This window comes from Moschus berezovskii, chromosome 6 (assembly GCF_049115385.1).
Source record: "Moschus berezovskii isolate FMDL1 chromosome 6, NW_MosBer_1.0, whole genome shotgun sequence".
NCBI classification, from domain to species: Eukaryota; Metazoa; Chordata; class Mammalia; order Artiodactyla; family Moschidae; genus Moschus; species Moschus berezovskii.
In genome coordinates, this window is record NC_142465.1 from 52,177,873 (window position 1) to 52,205,538 (window position 27,666).

The window sequence follows — 27,666 nt, forward strand, 5'->3', positions numbered from 1 at the left end:
CTCCAGAAAGTTGGCATAGAGGGAACATAACTCAACATAATAAAGACCATATATGACAATCCCACAACGCAACAAATCATATTCAACAGTGGAAAGCTGAAAGCATTTCCTCTGAGATCAGGAACAAGACAAGGATGCCCACTCTCACCACTTTAATTAAACATACTTTTGGAAGTCTTAGCCACAGTAATCAGAGAAGAAAAACAAACATTAATAAACAGAATCCAAATTGGAAAGGAAAAAGTAAAACTGTTACTGTTTGCAAACAATGTGACAGTATATATAGAAAACCCTAAAAATGCCACCAGAAAGCTATCAGAACTCATCGATGAATTCAGTAAGTTGCAGGATACAAAATTAATATACAGAAATTTGTTAACATTTCTATACACTTACAATGAACTTGGAGAAGGCAATGGCAACCCACTCCAGTACTCTTGCCTGGAAAATCCCATGGGAGGAGGAGCCTGGTAGGCTGCAGTCCATGGGGTTGCTAAGAGTCGGACACGACTGAGCGACCTCCCTTTCACTTCTCACTTTCACGCACTGGAGAAGGAAATGGCAACCCACTCCAGTGTTCTTGCCTGGAGAATCCCAGGGACGGGGGAGCCTGGTGGGCTTCCGTCTATGGGGTCGCACAGAGTTGGACACGACTGAAGCGACTTAGCAGCAACAACAATGAACTATTTAGAAAGAGAAATTAAGGAAACAATTTCATTTACTACCATCACTCCGAAAAGAATAAAATACCTAGGAATAAAATGGAGGCAGAATACTCCAAAAATTATAAGACATAGATGAGAACTGAAGACAACAGAAACAGATGGAAAGATATATTTTCTTGGATTGAAAGAATCAACATTGTTAAAATGATCATACTACCCAAGGCAATCTACAGATTCAAGGCAATTTCTATCAAATTACCAATGACATTTTTCACAGAATTGGAACAAAAATTTTTTAAATTTGTATGGAAACACAAAAGACCTGAAATACCCAGAACAAGCCTGAGAAAGAAGAATGGAGCTGAAGGAATCACACTTGCTGGCTTCAGACTATACTACAAAGCTACAGTCATCAAAACGGTATAGTACTGGCACCAAAAAAGACAGAAAGATCAACGCAATAGGATAAAAAGCCCAAAAATAAACCACAAACTTATGCTCAATTAATCTATAAGAACAGAGGCAAGAATATACAATGGAGAAAAGACAGTCTCTTCAGTAAGTGATGATGAGGAAACTAGACAGATAAGTGTAAAACAATGAAATTAGAACATTCTCTAACACCATACACAAAAATAAACTCAAAATGGATTAAAGAGTTAAATGTAAGACCAACCATTTTAAAACTCCTGGAGGAAGCCATAAGCAGAACACTCTTTGACATAAGTCACAGCAATATTTTGAGGGATCCAACTCCAAAGGAATGAAAACAAAAGCAAAAATAAGCAAATAGGACCTCATTGAACTTAAAAACTTTTGTACAACAAAGGAAATCATAAACAAAATGAAAAGACAACCTATGAACTAAGAGAAAATATTTGTAAACAATGCAACGAACAAGGGATTACTTTCCAAAATATACAAACAGCTCATATATCTCAAAAAAAATTTTTTAACAGGCAGAAAACCTAAATAGATATTTCTACAAAGAAATATAGATGGCCAACAGGCACATGAAAAGATGCTTAACACCACTAATTATTAGAAAAATGCAAATTGAAACCACAATGAGGTATCACCTCACACCAGTCAAAATAACCATCATCAAAAAAGTCTAAAAATAATAAATGTTGGAGAGTATAGAGTAAAGGGAACCCTCCTATACTGTTGGCAGTAATGCAAATTGGTGCAGCCACTATGGAGAACAGTATAGAATTTTCTTAAAAAACTAAAAATAGGGAATTCCCTAATGGCCCAGTATTTAGGACTCAGTGCTTTCATTGCCAGGCCCATGTTTAATCTCTGGATAGGGAACTAAGATCCCACAAGTTGCAACATGGCCAAAAAAAAAAAGAATGTCATCTGCAGCAATATGGATGGACCTACAGATTATTACTAAGTGAAGTCAGACAGAGAAAGATAAATATCATATGATATCACATATGTAGGATCTAATAAAACGATACAAACAAACTTACTTGCAAAACAGAAACAGTCACACAGACACAGTTACCAAAAGGGAATGGGGAGGGTAGGGAGAGATGGGATATATCAGGAATTTGGAATGAACAAATACACACTCAGTTCAGTTCAGTTCAGTTCAGTCGCTCAGTCGTGTCCGACTCTCCGCGACCCCATGAATCACAGCACGCCAGGCCTCCCTGTCCATCACCAACTCCCGGAGTTCACTCAAACTCATGTCCACAGAATCGGTGATGCCATCCAGCCATCTCATTCTCCGTCGTCCCCTTCTCCTCCCGCCCCCAACCTTTCCCAGCATCAGAGTCTTTTCCAGTGAGTCAACTCGTCTCATGAGGTGGCCAAAGTATTGCAGTTTCAGCTTTAGCATCAGTCCCTCCAATGAACATCCAGGATTGATCTCCTTTAGAATGGACTGGTTGGATCTCCTTGCAGTATAAGGGACTCTCAAGAGTCTTCTCCAACACCACAGTTCAAAAGCATCAATTCTTCGGCGATCAGCTTTCTTCACTACTGTATATAAATTAAACAAGGACCTGCTACAGTGCACACAGAATTAGATATATTCAATATCTTATAATAACAATGGAAGAGAATTTTAAAACATATATGCATACATATTTATATGTATAACTGAATCACTTTGGTGTACACCTGAAACTTTGTATATCAACTATACTTCAATTTAAGAAAATAATTTACGTTAAAATTTAGAGCAAAAAATATCCACAATGAACCAAGCATCAAAATTTTAAATAAAGACAAGCTAAGTAAGAGTGCCATTTCTGTCCTTTATCGATAAAGGACAGAAATGGTATGGACCTAACAGAAGCAGAAGATATTAGAAAGAGGTGGCAAGAATACACAGAACTGTACAAGGAAGATCTTCATGACCCAGATAATCATGATGGTGTGATCCCTCACCTAGAGCCAGACATCCTGGAATGTGAAGTCAAGTGGCAACACTACGAACAAAGCTAGTGGAGGTGATGGAATTCCAGTTGAGCTATTTCAAATCCTGAAAGATGATGCTGTGAAAGTGCTGCACTCAAGATGCCAGCAAATTTGGAACCGTCAGCAGTGGCCACAGGACTGGAAAAGGTCAGTCTTCATTCCAATCCCAAAGAAAGGCAATGCCAAAGAATGCTCAAACTACCACACAATTGCATTCATCTCACACGCTAGTAAAGTAATGCTCAAAATTCTCCAAGCCAGGCTTCAGCAATATGTGAACCGTGCATTTCTAGATGTTCAAGCCAGTTTTAGAAAAGGCAGAGGCACCAGAGATCAAATTGCCAACATGCGCTGGATCATGGAAAAAGCTAGAGAGTTCCAGAAAAACATCTATTTCTGCTTCATTGACTATGCCAAAGCCTTTGACTGTGTGGATCACTATAAACTGTGGAAAATTCTGAAAGAGATGGGAATACCAGACCACCTGACCTGCCTCTTGAGAAACCTGTATGCAGGTCAGGAAGCAACAGTTAGAACTGGACATGGAACAACAGACTGGTTCAAAATAGGAAAAGAAGGATGTCAAGGCTGCATATTGTCACCCTGCTTATGTAACTGATATGCAGAGTACATCATGAGAAACGCTGGGCTGGAAGAAGCACAAGCTGGAATCAAGATTGCTGGGAGAAATATCAATAACCTTAGATATGCAGATGACACCACCCTTATGGTAGAAAGTGAAGAGGAACTCAAAAGCCTCTTGATGAAAGTGAAAGAAGAGAGTGAAAAGGTTGGCTTGAAGCTCAACATTCAGAAAATAAAGATCATGGCATCTGGTCCCATCACTTCATGGGAAATAGATGGGGAAACAGTGGAAGCAGTGTCAGACTTTATTTTTGGGGGCTCCAAAATCACTGCGGATGGTGATTGCAGCCATGAAATTAAAAGACGCTTGCTCCTTGGAAGGAAAGTTATGACCAACCTAGATAGCATATTAAAAAGCAGGGACATTACTTTGCCAACCAAGGTCTGTCTAGTCAAGGCTATGGTTTCTCCAGTGGTGATGTATGGATGTGAAAGTTGGACTCTGAAGAAAGCTGACTGCTGAAGAATTGATGCTTTTGAACTGTGGTGCTGGAGAAGACTCTTGAGAGTCCCTTGGACTGCAAGGAGATCCAACCAGTCTATCCTAAAGGAGATCAGTCCTGAGTGTTCATTAGAAGGACTGATGCTGAAGCTGAAACTCCAATACTTTGGCCACCTCATGCGAAGAATTGAGCCATTGGAAAAGACCCTGATGCTGGGAGGGATTGGGGGCAGGAAGAGAAGGGGACGACAGAGGATGAGATGGCTGGATGGCATCACCGACTCGATGCACATGAGTTTGGGTGAACTCCGGGAGTTGGTGATGGACAGGGAGGCCTGGCGTGCTGCAATTCACGGGGTCACAAAGAGTCGGACACAACTGAGCGACTGAACTGAACTAAGAGTGCCATGCCAAGTGACACTAGAGACAAAGCAAGGGGGAAATTCAGTTCTCCTTGTCCTGATCCCTCCCCCTGGGAGACAAAGGAAGAAGACCTGCAGAATGAGGCTTTAACTACAGTGTCTTAGATCTGGAAAATATAGAGAGATCTGAAGCAAAATGTCTGTACAGTATTTTCTGTGCTATTGTGTGTTTTGTTTACTAATTTAAAAAAATAATAAAAGCAATAAAAATTAGGAAGAAAATAATGTGAAGTACTCCTTCTTGGCAAGGTATTTAAATCACTTTATAAAAGTCCACTCTTACCTGAAAAGTATGAATCGTTCTTGCCCATGCATGTTTTATGTGACAATATTGCATTAGTTTCCCAAAATCCACAGTTACTTCCAGGCCAGCCATATTATTAATGGTCAAAAATCTTTTCCTTCCAAAAGTTACATCAGTTTTATCCTGTCACCAAAACAAATAACTGCTATTTATGTTTTCAAACACATACTCTGCAAAGGTCTATTTGGGACTGAACATAAAATGCAAGCACCTTATAAATAAAATAGCATGAATCATTGTTAAGAATTTCAAAAAGCTTAAAATCTATGCTTGAGCACCAACTGAATACAGACATACCCAAATACTTTAATAAACATAAGTGGAAGTTTTTGGTCATTGAAATTTAACCTTAATTTGACTCTTCATAGAATAGTCTGTGTTGCTGTTCTTACTCTGAAGACTATACATTTTACTTCTTACAGTGATTGCATAAGTCTGCATATATTTTTGGCAAAGAGTTCACTTTTCTGTACAAATTTTAAAGAATAAACTTTTAAGTTTACAAAGGTGTTTATACAATGAGGGAAAATTCAAGGAGACCACTTCTATGGCTTCTATATTTAAACAGTAACCAAGGAAATGCTGCTTTGTAAAACATAATAAGTGTGTCACTTGTCCCTTGGTTTTGTTACTTGAGCACTTCAAACTTATTAAAAATTTGTTTCTTCAAAAGTCTCCCAGAAAATGTAAGAGAAAGGAACATGTCCCAACTAATTTTACGAGGCCAGCATTAGTTGGCCTCATAAAATCAGAAAAGATGTCACTGGAAAACTACAAATCAAGATTCCTCATGAATATAAAGCCAAAAATTCTTAACAAAAAATTATGGAAGAAAAATGTCAGCTCTCATATGATTAGATTCTGAATCAATCTTCAGGCAATAAAAAGAAAACCAAATCTATCCCTCATAGGTAAAAAGGTACTATTTTTCTGTTACCACCTACCGCTGTTATAAAAAATATTTCTCCATTGCAGAGTCGAGTACCACTTTCAAAGTCATGCTTATTTTTAGCAAAACCAGGAGTACCACCATTAAAGTCTTCGCCACTAGCTTTTAATTCATTATCTTGTTGACTGTTGAAGGTATTTTCAGGGAGTAACTCTGAGAGATATGCATTCTTGGTACAACAAATTTTATCACCAACTCCAAATTCAAGTCTATTCTGATGGTTTCTGGGATAGAAAATAAGAATACAGTATAAGAGTTTGGAAAACCTCAATTTCATTTTCTTTATGCACTGACTCCCACTCAGATCTGATCCAATTCTCAAAATAATTTCCACAGACTCTTTACATCACTTTTGTTCTCCAAAGGTCACCAAGAAATCAGGAGGCTCCCACAGTTGTGGTCTGATTACCTACACTCATTGCAGCACCTCAAACTCAATGACATTTCCCAGCTGATTTTTTTCAAGCTAGAAATTTTGGCATAAAGGCTGATGTCTGTCTTTCCCTTCACATTCCAAAAGTTACCAAAAATCTTACTGACTCTACCTTTTAAATTCAACCTCTCCTCTTCAATCTCTGTTATCACTACTCCAAGTCTCACACATTTATACATATTTCTATTATAATAATTATGACACTATATCAGAACAATAGCAGCAAATTGGTAAGTGCTTTAGGTATGCTATTTCATTTCATCCTTACTACAACTTTACGAGGGAGATTCTGAGTAAGTATGCTCTTTTACTCACATGGAAGGGTGAAATTACCTGCTCAAGACTGAGACCCAGAATCGATGGCCCCAATCGTGTGCTTTTTAACCCTTTGTTGGGGTACCTATCAGGGTTTTTTGTGTCTTTCCTCAGTAGACAAGGAGATCCTCTAGTAACTTACACATTTCCAGATTCTCTGCACTTAATAAATGGTATTACTATTATTAAGTGAAAGTCGCTCAGTTGTGTCCAACTCTTTGTGATTCCCATGGGGTCGCTATAAGTCAGACACAACTGAGCGACTTCACTTTCACTTTTCACTTTCACACATTGGAGAAGGAAATGGCAACCCACTCCAGTGTTCTTGCCTAGAGAATCCCAGGGACAGGGGAGCCTGGTGGGATGCTGTCTATGGGGTCGCACAGAGTCGGACATGACTGAAGCGACTTAGCAGCAGCAGCAAAACGAATACAATCCATGGAATTCTCGAGGCCAGAATACTGGAGTGGGTAGCCTTTCCCTTCTCCAGGGGATCTTCCCAACCCAGGAATCAAACTGGGGTCTCCTGCACTGCAGATGGATTCTTTACCAGCTGAGTCACAAGGGAAGCACTATTGATAAATGCAAGAGAAGTTATTTAGCCTGTCCTACATGTGAACAGCATGGCTTTTCTAATCGCTTATTTCCCCGACAGATGTTCACCTAAGGTGCTCTCTGCAGGCATCCTGTTGCTACACACATATCTAATTTGAAAAACTGCCCTAAATCCTCAAAGCTCAATCTGCAAAGGCTAGAGGTAGGAAACCACAAGGACAATTTTATTCCTTATTTTTCTCATTACGCTGATTACCAAAAATTCCTAAGGATCTAAAGTGAAGTCGCTCAGTCATGTCCAACTCTTTGCGACCCCATGGACTGTAGCCTGCCAGGCTCCTCTGTCCATGGGATTCTCCAGGCAAGAATACTCGAGTGGGTTGCCATTTCCTTCTCCAGGGCATCTTCCCGACCCAGGGATCGAATCCAGGTCTCCTGCATTGCAGGCAGACGCTTTACCCTCTGAGCCACCAGGGAAGTCTACTTAATTGAAGAGATCATCTGACTTCACAATGGAGAAAGAAGATTTTTAAATATGCAACTACAATGATAAACAAACAAAAGTACAGTGAATCCAGGAAGCACTGTCCTCACTTGATTAGATGTCCTGTGTAGTGCTTGCAACAGCAGGCGTTGATCACGTCACAGTCCTGCCTGCAACACAGGAAAATGCAAGGGTCACTTTAGGAATCTCTTTTGCGTAGACTGTTATTACCAACAATTATAATATATGGGGTTCTAACAAAAGTTTCCAGAACTTTCCTCAGGAAAAGGTATTTAGTAATTTTGATTTAAATATATGTATTTCTTCCATTCAGATTTCCTATTAGTTGCCAAATACAATATTTGGTAGAAAGAGCCCTCTTTAGGGAATTCTCTGGTGGTCCAGTGGTTGAGACTCAGTACTCTCACTGCCATGGGCCTGGGTTCTATCCCTAGTCAGGGATTTAATATCCCATAAATTGTGCAGTGTGACCAAAAAATGAATGAACGTATGAATGAACAGCCCTCTTTAAAAACTGCCTTCTGCTGGGTCTACCAAAGAAATACCTCAAAATAAGAGAGAATTCACAGTGATGAACTACTAGAGTCTCTCATTTCAATAGCATCTAGATTAATAAGGTATGAAATTTAAAAGTTGCACTTTTAAAAACAATAAAATTTTGAAAATGCTTTACCTTCTAAATGCAATGAATTGTGATGTTTTCGCATCTTCTAGGTCCTTTTCTTTGAGTAAAGTACTAACTGCAGAATATAAATCTGATAATTCAAGAGAAAAAGGTTAACACAGAAAAGCACTGAATTATAACACTGTTTCAATCAGTCAGTTCAGTCCCTGAGTCTGTCTGACTCTTTGTGACCCCATGGACTGCAGCACACCAGGCTTCCCTGTCCATTACCAACTCGCGGAGCTTACCCAAACTCATGTCCATTGAGTCAGTAATGCAATCCAACCATCTTATCCTCTGTCGTCCCCTTCTCCTCCCACCTTCAATCTTTCCCAGCATCAGGGTCCTTTCCAATGAGTCAGTTCTTCCTTATCAGGTAGCCAAAGTATTGGAGTTTCAGCTTCAGAATCAGTGTTTACAATGAATATTCAGGACTGATTTCCTTTAGGATGGACTGGTTGGATCTCCTTGCAGTCCAAGGGACTCTCAAGAGTCTTCTCCAACATCACAGTTCAAAAGCATCAATTCTTCAGCACTCAGCTTTCTTTATAATCCAATTCTCACATCCATACATGATTACTGGAAAAACCACAGCTTTGACTAGATGGACGTTTGTTGGCAAAGTAAGGTCTCTGCTTTTTAATATGCTGTCTAGGTTGGTCATAACTTTTCTTCCAAGGAGCAAACTTCTTTGAATTTCATGACTGCAGTCACCATCTGCAGTGATTTTGGAACCCAAGAAAATAAAATCTGTCACTCTTTCCATTGTTTCCCCATCTATTTGCAATGAAGTGATGGGACCAGATGCCATGATTTTAGTTTTCTGAATGTTGAGTTTTAATCCAACTTTTTCATCCTCCTTTTTCACTTTCATCAAGAGCCTCTTTAGCTCTTCTTCGCTTTCTGCCCTAAGGGTAGTGTCATCTGCATATATGAGGTTATTGATATTTCTCCTGGCAATCTTGATTTCAGCTTGTGCTTCATCCAGCCCGCATTTCGAATGATGTACTCTGCATATAAGTTAAATAATCAGAGTGACAATATACAGCTTTGATGTACTCCTTTTCCTATTTGGAACCAGTCTGTTGTTCCATATCCAGTTCTAACCGTTACTTCTTGACCTGCATACAGATTTCTTAGGAGGCAGGTTAGGTGGCACAGTATTCCCATCTCTCTAAGAATTTTCCATAATTTGTTGTGAGGTTAGATGGCATCACCGACTCAATGGACATGGGTTTGGGTGAACTCCGGGAGTTGGTGATGGACAGGGAAGCCTGGAGTGCTGCGATTCATGAGGTCACAAAGAGTCAAGCACAACTGAGCAACTGAACTGAACTGAACTGAACACAGTCAAAGGCTTTGGCATAGTCAATAAAGCAGAAGTAGATGTTTTTCTGGAACTCTCTTGCTTTTTTGATGATCCGGCAGATGTTGGCAATTTGATCTCTGGTTCCTCTGCCTTTACTAAATCCAGCTTGAACATCTGGAAGTTCACGGTTCACGTACTGTTGAAGCCTGGCTTGGAGAATTTTGAGCATGACTTTGCTAGTGTGTGATATGAGTGCAATTGTGCAGTAGTTTGAACATTTTTTGGAATTGCCCTTCTTTGTGATTGGAATGAAAATTGACCTTTTTCAGTCTTGTGGCCACTTTTGAGTTTTCCAAACTTGCTGGCATACTGAATGCAGCACTTTCACAGCATCATGTTTTAGGATTTGAAACAGCTCAACTGGAATTCCATTGCCTCCACTAGCTTTGTTCTTAGTGATGCTTCCTAAGGCCCACTTGACTTCACATTCCAGGATGTCTGGCTCTAGGTGAGTGATCACACCACCGTGGTTATCTGGGTCATGAAGATCCTTTTTTGTATAGTTTTTCTGTGTGTTCTTGCCACCTCTTCTGCTTCTGTTAAGTCCATACCATTTCTGTCCTTTATTGTGCCCATCTTTGTATGAAATGGTCCCTTGGTATCTCTAGTTTTCTTCAAGAGATCTCTAGTCTTTCCCATTCTATTGTTTTCCTCTATTTCTTTGCATTGATCACTGAGGAAGGCTTTCTTATCTCTCCTTGATATTCTTTGGAACTCTGCATTCAAATGGGTATATCTTTCCTTTTCTTCTTTGCCTTTTGCTTCTCTTCTTTTCACAGCTATTTGTAAGGCCCCCCTCAGACAACCATTTTGCCTTTTGGCATTTCTTTTCCTTGGGGATGGTTTTGATCACTGCTTCCTGTACAATGTCACAAACCTCCATCCATAGTTCTTCAGGTACTCTGTCTATCAGATCTAATCCCTTGAATCTAGTTCTCACTTCCACTGTATAATCATAAGGGATTTGATTTAGGTCATACCTGAATGGTAAAGCGGTTTTCCCTACTTTCTTCAATTTAACTCTGAATTTGGCAATAAGGAATTCATGATCTAAGCCACATCCAGCTCCTGGTCTTGTTTTTGCTGACTGTATAGAGCGTCTCCATCTTTGGCTACAAAGAATATAATCAATCTGATTTCGGTATTGACCATCTGGTGATGTCCATGTGTAGAATCTTCTCTTGTGTTCTTGGAAGATGGTGTTTGCTATGACCAGAGCATTCTCTTGGCAAAACTGTGTTAGCCTTTGACCTGCTTCATTTTGTACTCCATGGTCAAATTTGTCTGTTACTCCAGGTATCTCTTGACTTTCTACTTTTGCATTCCAGTCTCCTATAATGAAAAGGACATCTTTTCTGGGTATTAGCTCTAGGAGGTCTTCATAGAACCATTCCTGGTTGGAGCACAGACTTGGATTTCTGTGATACTGAATGGCTTGCCTTGGAAATGAACAGAGATCATTCTGTCATTTTTGAGATTGCATCCAAGTACCTCATTTCGGACTCTGTTTGACTACAAAGGCTATTCCATTTCTTCTAAGGGATTCTTGCCCACAGTAGTAGATATAATGGTCATCTGAATTAAATTCACCCATTCCTGTCCATTTTAGTTTGCTGATTCCTAAAATGTCAATGTTCACTCTTGCCATCTCCTGTTTGACCACTTCCAATTTGCTTTGATTCATGGACCTAACATTCCAGGTTCCTATGCAATATTGCTCTTTACAGCATCAGACTTTACTTCCATCACCAGTCACATCCACAACTAGGTGTTGTTTTTGCTTTGGCTCCATCTCTTCATTCTTTCTGGGATTATTTCTCTACTGATCTCCAGTAGTATATTGGGCACCTACTGACCTGGGGAGTTTATCTTTCAGTTTCCTATCTTTTTGCCTTTTCATACTGTTCACGGGGTTCTCCAGGCAAGAATACTGAAGTGGTTTGCCATCCCCTTCTCCAGTGGACCACTTTTTATCAGAACTCTCCACCCTTGTCCGTCTTGTGCTGCCCTACGTGGCATGGCTCACAGTTTCATTGAGTTAGACAAGTCTGTGGTCCATGAGATCAGTTTGATTAGTTTTCTATGATTGTGGTTTTCATTCTGTCTGCCCTCTGGTGGATAAGAATAACAGGCTTATGAAAGCTTCCTGATGGGAGAGACTGACTGAGGGGAAACTAATTCAGAATTCCTGCTAAGGGGTCTCATCAAATGGGATACAGGTTCACCATGGGAGCATCAACCTTATTTGCTTCATCAGCCAGAACAAAAGAAAACAGAATGAAGGCAAGTGTTCCAGACATTCTTTCTCAATCACTAGCCCAGACAGCTCCTAATTTATAATATCATCACTGCATATTTACTGATGATTTGTAAAGGCTGAATTTAAAGTATGAGCAAGAGGACAAAATATGTAACAGAATTGCTAATGTACAACTTCTGTTTTAAGCTCTGGTGGCATTAGTGGTCATCAGTTATAATTTGAGAATCTATATGCTTTGCATCTGTGATTTCATCTTTAATTTAATCATCACAATATGCATATAATGCACGTATTATTATATCCAGAGCTGACATTTAGCTGATACAGACCTGTATAAAATAGGGAGATATTTCTATAATGACTAGGAAACAGCTAATCCCCAAACACCACAAAGTCCTTCCTTGCACCCCAACCATGTCTTTCCCTCCTCCAGAATCCCCAGATCTCCCCATGATTCAACAACTAATAGGTTAATCCTGACACAGGAAGGGCATCTATTCCAATAGTGACCAGACTTTACCAGCTATTAAATAGTTTAACTCTCACCACTGATTACATCCTTGCTACGAAAGTGAAACAGAGGCCCTTGGAAGTAAAAGAAGTTTTCCAACAGGGTAGGGTGGCCAGCCTCCCTCTTTTAGCGCTCAGATCACTGACAGTGCTAATGTCCACTTACAGCTTGTCCCTCCTCACAGCCTGAGAAGCTGGCTTCCTCTCATCTCTCTTAGCAGTGTTACAAATCGGGGAACATTTCTCAGGAAAGAGAGAAGATATAAAAATTGGGGAAAAACATTTCAGGCTTTTAGGTCTTTCCCTCGTGGATAAATTAAAAGGGAATTAAGAAGCCCAGTACTTGTAAGCCTTGCTCTAGGAAGACTGAATTAGTTGCTCATGGAGCCCTTCATTTTTCAGATGAAGAAAGGGTTATCAGTAAAACATGGCCAACGCTCAGCTTACCTCCAGCCAAGCCCTGCTTGCAAAGGTCTCCCAGAACCCTGTTTTCTTTCACATGAACAGGATCATGCTGTTCTGCTCCCTGCTTTGTTTCCTCTCCCTACATCTCCCAGATCAATATACACACTGTATTTCCTTGATTTTAAGATACACATTTTTTCTCACATTTTAACATCATTGGAATTCCAGCCCAGCTATGAAGCCTGTCTCAGGGCTTTCTATCTTGCAATAATGGGAATAACTGGATAATTTATTAAGAAATACTTATTACTTAAGTATTAAGTAATAATACTTAATTATTCATGAAAAAGTACTATATGCCTCTCTAAGGAGTATTTATTTAATTCTCTTAAAGAAGAGACTCATTTTCCAGTTGAAGTTTGTAATTAAGAGAGAGAAACAGCATCAGCTAAGCTCTGCTACCATTCTGAAACTTTTTTTTAAAGTACATTCACATTAATGTGAAGAATGGGTGCCAGAAATAAAACTAAACTTATTTCAGGTAGATCTAAGTGGAACAGCAGAGAAAGAAAGTCTCTAAACCATAGCTGTCTCATTTTCTTCAACCGTACTATTATCTACTATGAACTAAGCTGTGGTGAGGATAAACATTATCTATACATTATTCACAACATTTGGAATAAAAAACAAGCCAAAAAACAATATATAGCTTATAATCCAATTTATATAAAACTAAATTGGTCTGTGTATGCATGGCAACCCACTCCACTATTCTTACCAGGAGAATCCCAAGGACAGGGCAGCCTGGCAGGCTACAGTCCATAGGGTTGCACAGAGTCAGACACGACTGAAGTCACTTAGCACATACACATGGATATAATTAAGTTTTATAAACACCAAGCTCTTCCTATGGATGTAACTTTTATGGGAGTTGACTCAGGGGAAGAGGAGTAGGTAATCAAAGGAAATATTAATTTTTATTTCAAACACTTCTGTATCATTTGACTTCTGTTAAGGAATATAAATGATTTCTATAATTAAAAAAAACCACCACCAAAAACACATTTATGGAATCCCATTATTACATGATCTCATTTAAAAAAAGCATATCGTAATGTGTGAATGAACACTAACCCAAGGGAACTGAGATGGGGACACACACGGAGGAGGAAAGGCTTACAGATAAAGCTGGATGTCAATTAATGCCACATGCCGAGTGAAAGCTGCTAAGTAAGAAGCACATAATTTGAAGAACTATGACAACTACAATAAATTCTCAATAATAACCATTTAAATCTTTGCCAATTCAATTTTGAGTAAACCACTACACTATTTTTAAAGCTTGCTAAGCAAGTTTATAATATAAAGATCCAAAGGTATAATCTCTTTAAATAAATTCATTTGGAGTAATAATTTAATATCTATTACTTACAAAAAAAAAAAAAAATTTACATGATCCAACCAGTCCATCCTAAAGGAAATCAGTCCTGAATGTTCATTGGAAGGACTGATGTTGAAGCTGAAACTCCAATACTTTGGCCACCTGATGCGAAGAACTGACTCATTTGAAAAGACCCTGATGCTGGGAAAGATTGAAGGCAGGGGGAGAAGGGGATGACAGAGGATCAGATGGCTGGATGGCATCACTGACTCAATGGACATGAGTTTGAGTAAACTCTGGGAGTTGGTGATGGACAGGGAGGCCTGGCGTGCTGCAGTCCATGGGGTCACAAAGAGTCTGACCGAAATGATTTACAAAATAAAACATTTACATAGCTCCTCAAAACTGACAAATGCCCTCAACCTTCACAGCTGTTCCATACTGTCACTGTGACCCCTATTTTACCAACGGTGGCATGAAGAGACACGAGTCATACACACAGGGAGAAGAGTCCCTCGTCCCCTGAATTTTCTCAATCCTATCACACTATTATCCTAATACTCCTAATTAGAAGTGATGTTTGTCCATTTTATCAGAAACAGAACTGTTAGGAACTCAGCTTAGCAACAGTTTGACAGCCATTACTTTCATTTCACGAAAGTCCTCAAAACAACAAATGTTTCCAATTGCTGTAAAAAAAAAAAAGCTTCATTCATTAAGAATAAACTTGGGATTACTGGGGCTTTTGCTTTATTGTAAACTAATCATCTTCAGCCCTGGGTAGGGAAGATCCCCTGGAGGAGGAAATGGCAACCCACTCCAGTATTCTTGCCTAGAGAATCCCATGGACAGAAGAAGCCTGGCAGGCTACAGTCCATGGGGTCACAAAGAGTCAGACATGACTGAGAGACTGAGCACAGCACAGCAAACTAATCATCTACATCCACTTATTTACTCAACAAATATTTAGTCCTTTAGTATGCATGAGCTTGCTTCTTTACAAAATTCGAAAGTAATCTGCTTTTGATGATTAATAAATTTATTAAATTAATACATTAAATAAATTTATTTTCAGTGCCTAACATTTTACTAGCAATATTTATATGACTGTCAAATAAAATTATAAGTAGTTATTTAATAACTGAACTATAAAACTGAAATATTTAACCCTATATAACATAAAAGTTTATACTTACGAGACTGATGATTACTTTTTGAGGACTGAGAACTGGCATCTTCTTCCGGGAGTCTGACAAAAATAAATGATTTATCTTGTATCGAGACAGGGAATGTCAGATTATCAGAGATATTCAACTCTGCATCAAATGTTGGAAACTGGCGTCTTGAGATTCTTAAATAAAGATAAAATAATACACCAAGAACATCAGTATCCAAAAATGTGTCTTCACATACGAGCAGAGACAATGTCATTATAATAATATCTGTGAATAGGTCATAAAGAGGGTGGAAAGGCCACCCATACGTGCATTATAAATACTAAATGAGTTTCAAAACAGACTTAGCAAGACCACAATGCTACATTTATCCATCAGTCCCCTACTCCTAGCACATTTAAAGTATTAGAAAACATTTACCAAGCAACATTCTGAGAAGTTGATCTACTTTTCTCCAAACCACAAAAGAACCACACAAGGTAGGTATGAGCCTCATTTCATAGATAAAGCAGCATGATGCTTAGTTAACTACAGTGGGGATGTCCAAGATCACAGAGGTAGAAAGCAGAAGAGCCAGGATGGAAACTTGGACCCAGTGGGCTCCATATTTCTTTCTATTTAAATTAATTTAGACTCTTTGGGGGGGGTTTCCATACATATACATCACACTCTTTCTTTTCTCCTTTATTCTGTTATATATCATACCCATGGGCTCATCTTCTCAACTGAACCAAGTATCCACATCTTCTCTTTGCTTCTGTTCCCTCCTCAATCATTTTTTATTCTTGTACACCCCAAGATCAGCAAGCCATAACAGAAAACATAGTAAGGGTCAGTGGCATTATCATACTAGAGTCCCTCCTTGGCTATTTGTTAGAAAACTGACTCCCTGGCTGAGGTAAAGTCCAACCTCAGCCTAGCTATCAAAGGTATAGTACCCTACTGTGTGTCATCTTCAACCCTTCCCAAAACGGTGGAAAGAGAAGAAAGGAGAGAGGAGAAGCCTGGCCCTGCTGAATTATCCCAGATTTAATTTGGGGTGCTGAGAATCACCATGGATTTCCTGTTCTGCTTCTGACCCGCGACATGTAACACTTCTATCTCCGTTCATGGTATCACTGGGATTCATCTGTCATTAATCACTTGGTGATGATGACCAAGAAAAAATGATGAAAGGAGCACAGCCCAAAAGATATTGAAAAAGTTACTAAAAGGAATTCCTAAGTTTCAGAAAAAATTGAGTTTTAAGGCATCTAATGTGCTTCATATTCTTCCAAGATTTCTAGAGTTTAAAATGACCAATCATCTACCAATATTCCAAAACCGAGGTTGCTTTATGTAGGTGCAGAAGAGTTACAGGTAAAGTATATTACACATCAACTACATTATTTTTCTTAATGTCTCAATATGAATCTATATCATCTACACTATTCCTATCCATTCTTTCTCTACCTCTCTATTCTCTCCAGGGGAGACAGGGACAGGGAGATAGTTTTTGCTGACATCCAAGCAAGAAAATGTTTGGACAACAAAAACAGCATCTTGTAGTCTAATGCAATATCCTGTCCTGCTGAATATCTGAACCAGATAGCTCCTGCAAAGACCTCCATACAAGCTATCAAGTTTTTCATCCTACTAAAGAAATAGGAACTCTTCTGACAGAAAACAAATCATTATAAATAAAGTACTCTTAAAAAAAAAAGTACTTCTTTGAGCAAAATCTACCTTCCAATTTAATTCTACATTAATTAGTAAGTCATTTTTGGTCCTGAAGCATAGTAAAAAATCTAGTTCCAGATCCTAAGCCCCAGATGGATACATACCAGGTCCAACAGCAGGACAGAGGTACAAAAAATGTTGTGCAAAGAAGACCTAAGACAATGAAGTTTCATGTTAAATTTGTGATCACAGCAACAGTTCAGGACCCATGCTGTATTTTTATGCCAATCAACTATAATCCTCTGCCACTCAGTTGACTGCCCCATGATCCCAAGAATTCCCTAAGCAATGGCTAGTGATAAAGTAGAACCAAAAATAATTCCATGCAGATACAGAAAAAAAGGATGCACTACAGCCAATAAAAGGAAAATGAAACCTGAAAAAAAAAAAATAGCACCTTGTAAGAATCGGAAACAAAGATAAATTGTGGCCCACAGAATAAAACAGTTTCTTAATATTCTGTAGCCCCATCACATCTATTACAGAGGATTACTCTAAAGGCTTATGCAAAGGTTACAGGAACAGAAGGATTCTCTCCTACTCTTAAAGTAATATGCCACAGGTACCACCAGGATTCACTGAGGAGTAAAACATCTTTTTATGCTTTGGGTTCTCTCCTTATAAAAATTACAGGAAATGTATTCCCCAGTTTGCCCTTGAACTCTGATGAACTCATTTCCAATTCTCTGTTCCCCTTGGGTTTACTCTGGTGTCTGAGCTTGATGCAATTTTATTTCACAAATATACTTTTAAAATTAAGAAAACATTTATTCTTAAACTTCAACAACAATTTATGTTGGGCCAATCCAATTATGAAAAATATAAATTTTGCTTTTCTAACTGTGGTACAAAAGATATACATATACTGAAGGATAGGAAAGTTTTGCTAAAAGAGTAAACGCACTGCACTCAATCACCTTAATTCAAAAGCCTGCATTTTTCCTTTATTTCCAATACAACAGAAAGAAAACACAGAATTTTAGTCATAATATACCTTGTAGCATTGTCCACAATTAGTTCAGATTCTGCTCTATGGTTTGTCTTTAGTTCAATAGCACAATTTCTTGATTTAAGAGTTTCAAAAAGATCTTTCAGCAAGTTACCAGGTTCAATGCTGGGTAACTGTCTAACATCACCTGAAAAGGGGAAAAAGTAGATACAGTAGGTTTTAAGTAACCAGGATCTTGAAATTTAGAAATTACTTTTATTTCTCCCTACTGATAAATGCTATAATTATACACTTACTCTGAGAAAAAAAGAAAAAAAAATCTTTGTTTAAAATTACTTAAGAACATTAAGTCTTCAAAAATATTCAACAACAAAAGCCATTCCAATTAAATATAAAGTATAAAAAACAGTGATAACATGGTGAGGTAAAATGTGAATTGAACTTTTTGATATGTTTACAGATATGTGTTGGGGCATATATTTTCACCAACATGTAACGAAAAAAACAGGTCTTGGGTATCTATAATTTAGTCATTTATTCAATCCTGCTCAATGTCTTACTAAACATGGAAAAATCTATGGCCTCAAATAAATAAAATTAACATAAAAATATGAAATAAATCCAGTGCATTTGATAATAAATTTCAATAATGTAATGATAATGTTCTACTCTATTACACATCTTTTTACTTTAAACAAACAAGCAAACCCAGTCCATTCTAAAGGAGATCAGTCCTGGGTGTTCATTGGAAGGACTGAAAGCTGAAACTCCAATACTTTGGCCACCTCATGCGAAGAGTTGACTCACTGGAAAAGACTCTGATGCTGGGAGGGATTGGGGGCAGGAGGAGAAGGGGACGACAGAGAATGAGATGGCTGGATGGCATCACCGACTCGATGGACATGAGTTTGAGTGAACTCCAGGAGTTGGTGATGGACAGGGAGGCCTGGCGTGCTGTGATTCATGGGGTCGCAAAGTCGGACACAACTGAGCGACTGAACTGAACTGAACTGAAACCCTAGAGAAAGAGAAACTATTTTCTGGGAAACTGAGAGAATGCTCTAACTATTAATAGAATCAACAGCTTATACAATATCCTCAAATACCTAACATGTTGATTCTCTCATTGCAATTTTATTTTCTCCTCCATTAAATCATATAGTCTACACGTTGGTACTACCCAATAGCATCTAACTAAATCTCACCAAAATTGGAAAGGACTTACGTAGTGAGGTCTCTTTTGCACTATTAGCTTAAAATCATAAAATTACTTTTAAGCGGTCTATCGTTCAGACTTTTCATTATTCCCAAATGATCTACATCCTAATTTACTGAGTCTGTGACAATTTTACTATTTTAATGTCATCATTTAGGTAATTACTATAACCCCTCACAACTCTATTTCATTCACAACCTACCTTGCTAATAATTAACCAAAACAAAAAGCCACTGAGCTGATAGAGGTAGTCAAACTGAACTCAGTGTGCCTTTAGTGTGGACGCTGAGAAATGCCTTCTCGCCTGTAGAATACAGATATTAAAACACTGAAATTGTATAAACAAGCTACTGTGTGTGTGTGTGCGTGCTCAGTCGTGTCTGACTCTTTATGACCCTATGGACTATAGCCTGCCAGACTCCTCTGTCTATGGGATTTTCAAGGCAAGAATACTGGAGTGGGTTGCCATTTCCTTCTCCAGGGGATCTTCCCGACCCAGAGATTGAACCCATGTCTCTGGTGAGTCTCCTGCATTGGCAAGTGGATTCTTTACCAATGAACCACCCGGAAAATCCCAAAACAACCAACTAACCACAATGATTTGAACCAAACAATTAGGATTCCAACAATATTTTAACTTACCAAGGATAATAAGTTTAGAAAGTTTGGCGTGCTCACACAATAAATTTAAAACCGACTTGAAGATTGATACAGATACCAAACTCCCTTCATCCACAACCAGAACTCTAACTGAAGAAAATTTCCATGGCCTGTTCTTGGTCTTTATTTTTTTCTTCCATAAATAGAAACTATAATTGACCTACAAAGTATGACATTTCTAAATTCAGGTTAAAAAATTCACAAAAAAAAAATCAAAAATTGTTAACAACATGTTCTTTTAAAATAAAACTCTTAAATGGGGAAGGGATGGGGAGGATATAGGTACAATAACATGGGGGAAAAGATGAAAGAAATAGAGAACACAAAAGCTACAGAATGGAAAGACAGAGGAAATAGTTCAAAAAATTGCTTCCTAGTGAGTACTTAGTGTGTTTAATTCAACAAACAGCACTCTTCCACCACCAGAATCCCAACCATTTTCTTACCATTCTTGACCAGAGCAAGCTCCCTGTTCTTTCCAACAGCAATTAAACCTTCTCGTGGCCTTCTGAGATAGCCTGAACACTTAACCCTCACTCTTCTACAAACTAGAATACTCCATTCTGGAAATAAAGGGCTGCCTGCCTGAACTAACTATAAAAATATTATTTTTTCTTCAAGTACTTCCCCAACACTGAAAAACTACCACCACTAAAACCAACAAGACGACTAAAAAAAACCCTATTAAAGAGGTAATAATATTTACTATTAAAATTTACAACCAGAAAATGTTAAATATTTTGGTGTATATCATTCAAAAAATGTTTCTATGTTGTTTATATATATATATATATATGTGCAATGTGTGTGTGTGTGTGTGTGCTAATTGTCACTAAAAAATTATTTGCATTATCTGCTGGTATCCCTAGCCCAAGAATGATAAATAAATGATATAACAACCAGATGCTAAAGCTGAAACTCCAATACTTTGGCCAACTCATGCGACGAGTTGACTCACTGGAAAAGACTCTGATGCTGGGAAGGATTGGGGGCAGGAGGAGAAGGGGATGACAGAGAATGAGATGGCTGGATGGCATCACCGACTCGATGGCCATGAGTTTGAGTGAACTCCGGGAGTTGGTGATGGACAGGGAGGCCTGGCGTGCTGTGATTCATGGGGTCGCAGAGAGTCGGACACGACTGAGCGACTGAACTGAACTGAACTGGGCTCTCCTGAGCCTAAACATAGCTTCAGAAACATCCTCCCAGCATTCCAACCCAATATTAAGATACTACTAATTGATCAGAGTTGGAACATAAGATGAAATTCAGTAATGACCCTTCTCTGGCCTCTCCTCTTCTAATTCAGTCCTTCAGACTAATCAGACTTCAATGAAGGCATAATGGAAAAAAATCATAAACTGATCAGAAGATTCTCCCACCAATGAGCTACACTGAACTTCTCTAGCACTATGCTCACTCATGTGATAAATGTAACGCAAAAATTTCTGAGGTGGCGTGTGGGTCTACGAAGGGATCTTCTTGACCCAGGGATCGAAACCCGGTCTCCTGCATTGCAGGTGGATTCTTTACCATCTGAGCCACCAGGGGATCCCATGATTCTAGGGAGCCTTCCTCAGAACTGCTTTCTTCATTTCACTCTTTTGCCTGGGAACCTAAATGACTCCCCAGTAATCAAGTCCAGGCTTGATTGTTAGGTGTACAAAGTCTATAGTAAATAAGGGAATCATGGCACGGTGGAAAGAGTAGCAAGCTGGGAGGTTACAAATGTGAATCCCAGGGCGAGCTCCACACTTGGTTAAGTTTGGGGCCAACTGTTTAACACCCTCAAATTTCTACTGGCTCTTATGTAAAATGCAGATAACATCATTTTCCCACTTCACTCCTTTGTCAAGGACTTTATGAAACAGAAAAATACAAACTTCAAAGCTCAAATTCCCAGTCTAAACCAAGCGCAATTTCCATTATTTTACAACACACACACTTCATTCCATTCAACAAAGGCCCCTCAAAATCTCTACACCCACCTGATGATTCACCTCAATGCCTCTGGGACGGCCTTTCCCTTAAATAAAACATTCTTCTTACCTGAGTTTCATTGTCCATTAGACTCCAATTATTTTTTCCTTCAGAAATCTTCCAAGGACTAAGTTCCTTAATCTATAAAATGGCAGATCAGGGCTAATGGAAACTCTCCAACTCTTCTATAAGTTTGAAACTTTATAACTCTCAACTACAGCCACAGCTATTTTTTTCAAGTGTCTTAATTCATTTGAAATGCTTGCAACTACTATTTGCCAGGCATTGTTGCAGGCAGAGGAGATAAAGCACTAAACCAGAGGACCCAAGTTATCACTTTCACAGAGCTTTCATTCCACAAAATGTGGACTCTGACATGCTTGTAACCAGTCCCAATCAGAAACAGGGCCATATGCCAGAATCAAAACTAACTACAGCATTAAGCATACACTTTAGTTGACTCTGTTTTCATAATAAGACTTTCTTAAAGAAGGAAGCAGTGCAGTGATAGCATGAGCACCTATTTCACTATAAACAGTAACAGTTTATAGACTGGCTGTTTTGAGTCGCACTGAGTTAAATCAGCGGTCTCCACACTTTTTGGCACCAGAGACTGTTTTCTTGGAAGACAATTTTTTCATGGATAGATGACAATTTTTTCACGGACAGATGGGGGCAGGGGGAGGGTGTGATGGTTTCAAGACTCAAGGGCATTATATTTACCGCACACTTTATTTCTAATCAAATGCTGCGGCTGATCAGATAGGCGGTACCAGTCCATGGCCTGGAGGCTGGGGAATCTCTGATCTAAATGACTAGCTACTACAAGGCAAGGGTCTAGAAAACATTCAATAAATGCCCACTAATTGTTGTCAGGAAGAAATGAAAAGTAAAATCATTAAGTCCGTCTTTAAACGTTTATGTAGAGAAAAAATGTAAAAGGTTTTACCTGACATAGTGTATAAGCATTAAAACCAGTTTTCTGTCTCAGTAAGCCAGCTGCTTTTCCTGTAGGTGCCGTAAGTAAAACTTCTATAGCCTTGTCCAGTTTCTGCTGACTTTGCTCGGTGAAGGTGACCCATTCTTCTGGTACATTCCAGTCTTGTTCAAAATCTTCACAAGCTTTTTTCACTTCTCTTTCTTCCAACAACTCTATATGCTTAAAAAGCTGGCTAACAATTGTGGTCTTCCCACAACCACCTTTCCCACTTATGACTGTCACGGCATTGGAGCAAATCATGTCCAGAGCAGTCACCTGGTCCTGATCCAGTTGACCCTCACTCACTTCTGCTTTCACTTCATTTCCACCATCATCCCAAATATGGTCACCACTGTCTTGCGTGTCCAAAATATCCACAAGATCTTCTAATCTTGTTTCATCAGGTTTACTTTTATTCAGTGTACCATCACTTCCTGAATTCTCAGGTCTTGTGGTGCAGATAGATGTAAGCACCTTTTTGACATCGACCTGTAATTGCCATGGGGGCCTGGTCATCAAGTCACAGACTGAAGAGGCAATGCCTCTCTCGGCCTGGTAAAGGTCACAAAGAAAGACACAGCCCTTCTCATACGTCACCACGCCAATATCCTTCAAGAACTTCAGAGACTGCCAAGCATCGTGAAAAGACATGAGGTCCGACAGCTGAAAAGTTAAGTCAGCTTCTTCAACACACGTGTGCCCCTGCTCTCTACATATCTGCTTCAGTTGAGAATATATTGCTAATGCATTCCTCTCTAAAGCCGTCATCAACTGGAAAAGAGACGTGCATTGACGAAATGACGTCCAACTCGCTTCACACCGCAAGAGCTTCAGTTCTCTGTAGGTTATCTTTAAGAAAATAAAGTTTATGTTGTTTTATAAGAGTGATGGAGACTGATAACTAATACGAGAATTACAGTGAAAACTATGGCATTTATCAATAATTTTTAAGTTCCAGAAGACATGTGTTTCAATGAAATTTGGAGGAAAAAAACTATGTACCTAACACATCACTATTTTTTTAACTAATTTTACTGTGATTAGAGATCTATATAATGCTCTAATAAAAATTATCTTTTCTCAAAGCAATACATATACAGTTTTAAGAGTCAAGTAACACTAAGAGGCTTATCACAAAATATATGAATCCCTGAATTACCCTTCCCATGATTTCTAAAGGCAACACCTCCAACACTTTTAGCTATTTCTTAAAGAATTTATCTCCACATTTCTAAATATTGTTTATACTATTCTTTAATTTTTTAAAAAAATTAGATAATTAGAGTTAACTCCTTACTTTGGAAAGTCTTTCTTCATGGAACTTGCTCTCTTTTATACTATCACCTAAACACACACTTCTCCTCCCATCTTTGAAAAAGTTACAGTACCATTCTGAAAACTGATTTTGGTTAAATTAGTATATAGGGATCCACGATTGAGTGACATAATATGCCGTGATTACATCAATTTTGTATTGAACTCCTGTCTGTACTGTGGAGTTAATGACTGCCTCATTTTCCTGACTTGTTTAGTTCTCCGTGTGCCTATCAACAATTCTGCCCAAACTCTACTGAAAAGGTATACAACTTCCTTCATCATGACCCACTCAGTAGGTCATCTACTAGCTCCATTTTTCTTTTTTTTCATGGAGACATCACCCCTGCAGCCCTCCATACAACTTACGAGCTGAAATGTGTACCCCACAAAACTCATATGTTGAAATTCTATAACACCCAGAACCCTGAATGTGACCATATTTGGAGACAGGGTCTTTAAAAATATAATTACGTTAAAATGAGACATGGGATAGGCCCTAAGCCAAGAAGACTGGTGTCTTTATAAGAAGACTTTAGGACCCGACAAGCACAGAGGGAAGACGGTGTGAAGACACAGGAAGACAGCTACTCATAAGCTAAGCAGAGAGGCCTCAGAAGAAACCAACCCTGATAACATCTCGACTGGATTTGGATTTACAGACTGCAGAGCTGTAAGAAAATGAAAGTTCTGTGATTTCACCGCCCAGTCCATGCTGCTTGCTACAGCAGTCCTGGCGAACAAACAGAAAACCTCAGTGAAAAGCTTTACTTTGGGTGGCGGTTTACATGCTGAACAGAGGACTCCAAGCCTCCTTTTCCCACCTGAGTCCCAGAAGGTTCACCGCTCGCCTCTCTGTCCTCCTGAATAAATACATATAATAGTGCTCCAGAATCCTTTTTTTTTCCCCCGAGCATATTGAAATCATAGTCATTTTACAGAGGGAATAAATCCATTATTCCAGTATTTCTCAAGAGGGATGGAATCTGTAAACATTCTTGGGGAACCCACGAATTATATCAGAATCTTTAAATTGTATTTTCATTTAGAAAACCACTCATAACCAAGGACTGATTTAAGTGCCACATTTGGTTTTCAACACCTCTGGAGCCTCACAGTACCGCTTTACTACTCCTGGCATCTAATAACAAAAACAGAAGGGCCAAAGAAACTGTAAATGCATTCCTGTGCCAAAGAAAAAAATCAAATGACATCATGATGTACCATGTGAATAGTGAAGGCTTCTGAAAGTTCAAACAAGAAAGTGAGGAGTTGTGCTACACAGCAGAATGGACTTGCCAGACTCTTAAGAACTTGTGTCTTCAGTGAGATCTACTCAAGGTGCAACAGCAATTTAGTTACAAAAAAGTCATGAAGCTAAATTATGTAACTAAAGTACTGATGATATGAATATCATTTGTTATTTTGTTTTCCTTTGTAAATTTACTGTATAAGAGGACAGGTATAAGAAGTTTATATTTAGTTGTAACACTGCTGCTGCTGCTGCTAAGTCACTTCAGTCGTGTCCGACTCTGTGCGACCCCATAGATGGCAGCCCACCAGGCTCCCCCGTCCCTGGGATTCTCCAGGCAAGAACACTGGAGTGGGTTGCCATTTCCTTCTCCAGTTGTAATACTGAAAGGAGAATAAATCAACATTGAGGTTGTACAAATTTCTTTCCTTTGAAAAAGATGAAAAATTGTCAAGTCTGAGATATCCTGCCTTGTATAAGATTACAAAAAGCTAAGCAAATGTCTTACTTACTTTACGAAATCCAAGTTTCCATGGCTGTGTACCTAAAATCTCTTCTATCTCTTTCAACACCTCTATAGAATTTGAGGTTATGAGCTGTTTGAAGTGTCGGGGCAGAAGAACTGGAAGGAATTCCATTATTTTTGGAAACTGCAAAGCTCTCATCACCGTTATAAATGGAACTACAGGATATCAGAAAAGAACAAATCCAAGCTAACAAATGAGCTCATAAAACAACTGATTTGATGGACTTTTTCATTTAGCACAACTAGTTAAAGAAATTCCAATCAAAGAGAGACTAACACATTTACTTTAAGCAGGAGAAAACTGATTGTATTATAACAATTGTTTTTGTACCAAGATGACTTTCATTGTGTTTAACACCAAAATTTATGTTCTTCAAATGCTTAGATAACTACCTCTTAGACTTTTGCTTCCTCTTACTTGCAACAGAATAAAATTTCTGACTATATGATATATAGATAAATTCAAACTAAGCATTAAAAACCATTTACATATTAAACTTTATAATCTTTTTTCTTACTATAGTCATGACTCTTTCATCATGGAAGTCATTCAGTGACATACTTACTGCCAAATTCATTTGACAGAATTAAGAAATAAAACCATTCCATATATGTGAATGTCCAGATAACAAACCATATTTAAAAGTTATTTTAAATCATTTTGAACTGAAATCTTTCCAAAATGGATTGCTTTTTTCCTGCCTTTCTTCTCCGCCTTCTTAAACAGAATAATCGATGACTGAACTTTTTCTTAACAACTCAAGATAATCCTATGGACACCAAAGTTAGAGACAGAACTAGAATCACACTTTTAGAGCAGGAAAGAAACTGAAAGGTATTTAAAGATCATCTCACCCCACGTTAGTCACTCAGTCGTGTCCAACTTTTTGTGACCCCATGGACTGTAGCCCACCAGGTTCCTCTGTCCATGAATTCTCCAGGCAAGAATACTGGAGTGGGTTGCCATTTCCTTCTCCCATCTCACCCCGTATCTTCACATTATAGATGAGAAACCCGCAATGTTAATGACATATTCCAAAAGCAATATAAACACATTTTCATCAGACCGATTTTAAAAAAGAATACTATACTAAGGTACTGTAGTGGTGATATTTTAAACACACTAGTTATCCAGGATCTCAATTACACCAAAACTCCATGATAAAATCACTTACATGTGAATTCCAAAGGAAGCGGCATCTCAGGATCTGGTGGTGACTCTTCTGTTTTCTGTGTAGACTGTTTTTGACTATTCCCTTTAATTTCCTCTTGCCAAGTTCTTAAGTTTTCCATAAGATTTTCAAAACTGAGGTCTTTATACCTTGATTTATTATTTAACCATGTAAAAAACTTAATTCTTTGCTCACTGGAGACATTACACTCTTTAAGAAAGAGGGAACAGATGTGGATTTGATTTGGTGGTGACATATCTGACTGTAAAAAGTAAGATGGAAATCCTTGAACTTTATAGCTCCTTGATCCTACAGGCTTTACCTGTACCTTCACTCGCCACCAAGCATCAGTTAACGGAAAACGTCCAAACACGTCACATTTCTGCTGAGTGTTTTCATCGAACACAGAAACTTAAAAAAAAAAAAAGGAAATGTTAATTTAGGATAATTTAAAATCTTTCCCAATG

At 38.5% G+C, this 27,666-nt stretch overlaps 1 protein-coding gene across 6 annotated transcripts in view; it reads right to left on the reverse strand.

The window, feature by feature from the left end:
• The window catches only part of HELB (DNA helicase B), a 49,983-nt gene that overhangs the window by 19,321 nt on the left and 2,996 nt on the right, over positions 1-27,666 (reverse strand). For all 6 annotated transcript variants that reach the window (XR_016037608.1, XM_088837037.1, XM_055396728.2 and 3 more), the window contains exons 2-11: positions 27,203-27,610; positions 26,014-26,183; positions 22,906-23,784; positions 19,959-20,136; positions 18,146-18,287; positions 15,454-15,608; positions 8,342-8,423; positions 7,758-7,817; positions 5,856-6,084; positions 4,891-5,034 (exon numbers count right to left, since the gene is read on the reverse strand). Coding sequence is in view for 5 of the 6 variants with exons in the window: in XM_088837037.1 (XP_088693163.1) it covers positions 4,891-5,034; positions 5,856-6,084; positions 7,758-7,817; positions 8,342-8,423; positions 15,454-15,608; positions 18,146-18,287; positions 19,959-20,136; positions 22,906-23,784; positions 26,014-26,183; positions 27,203-27,610 (2,447 nt within the window). In the remaining variant the exon portion in view is untranslated. The remainder of the gene's footprint in view (positions 1-4,890; positions 5,035-5,855; positions 6,085-7,757; positions 7,818-8,341; positions 8,424-15,453; positions 15,609-18,145; positions 18,288-19,958; positions 20,137-22,905; positions 23,785-26,013; positions 26,184-27,202; positions 27,611-27,666) is intronic.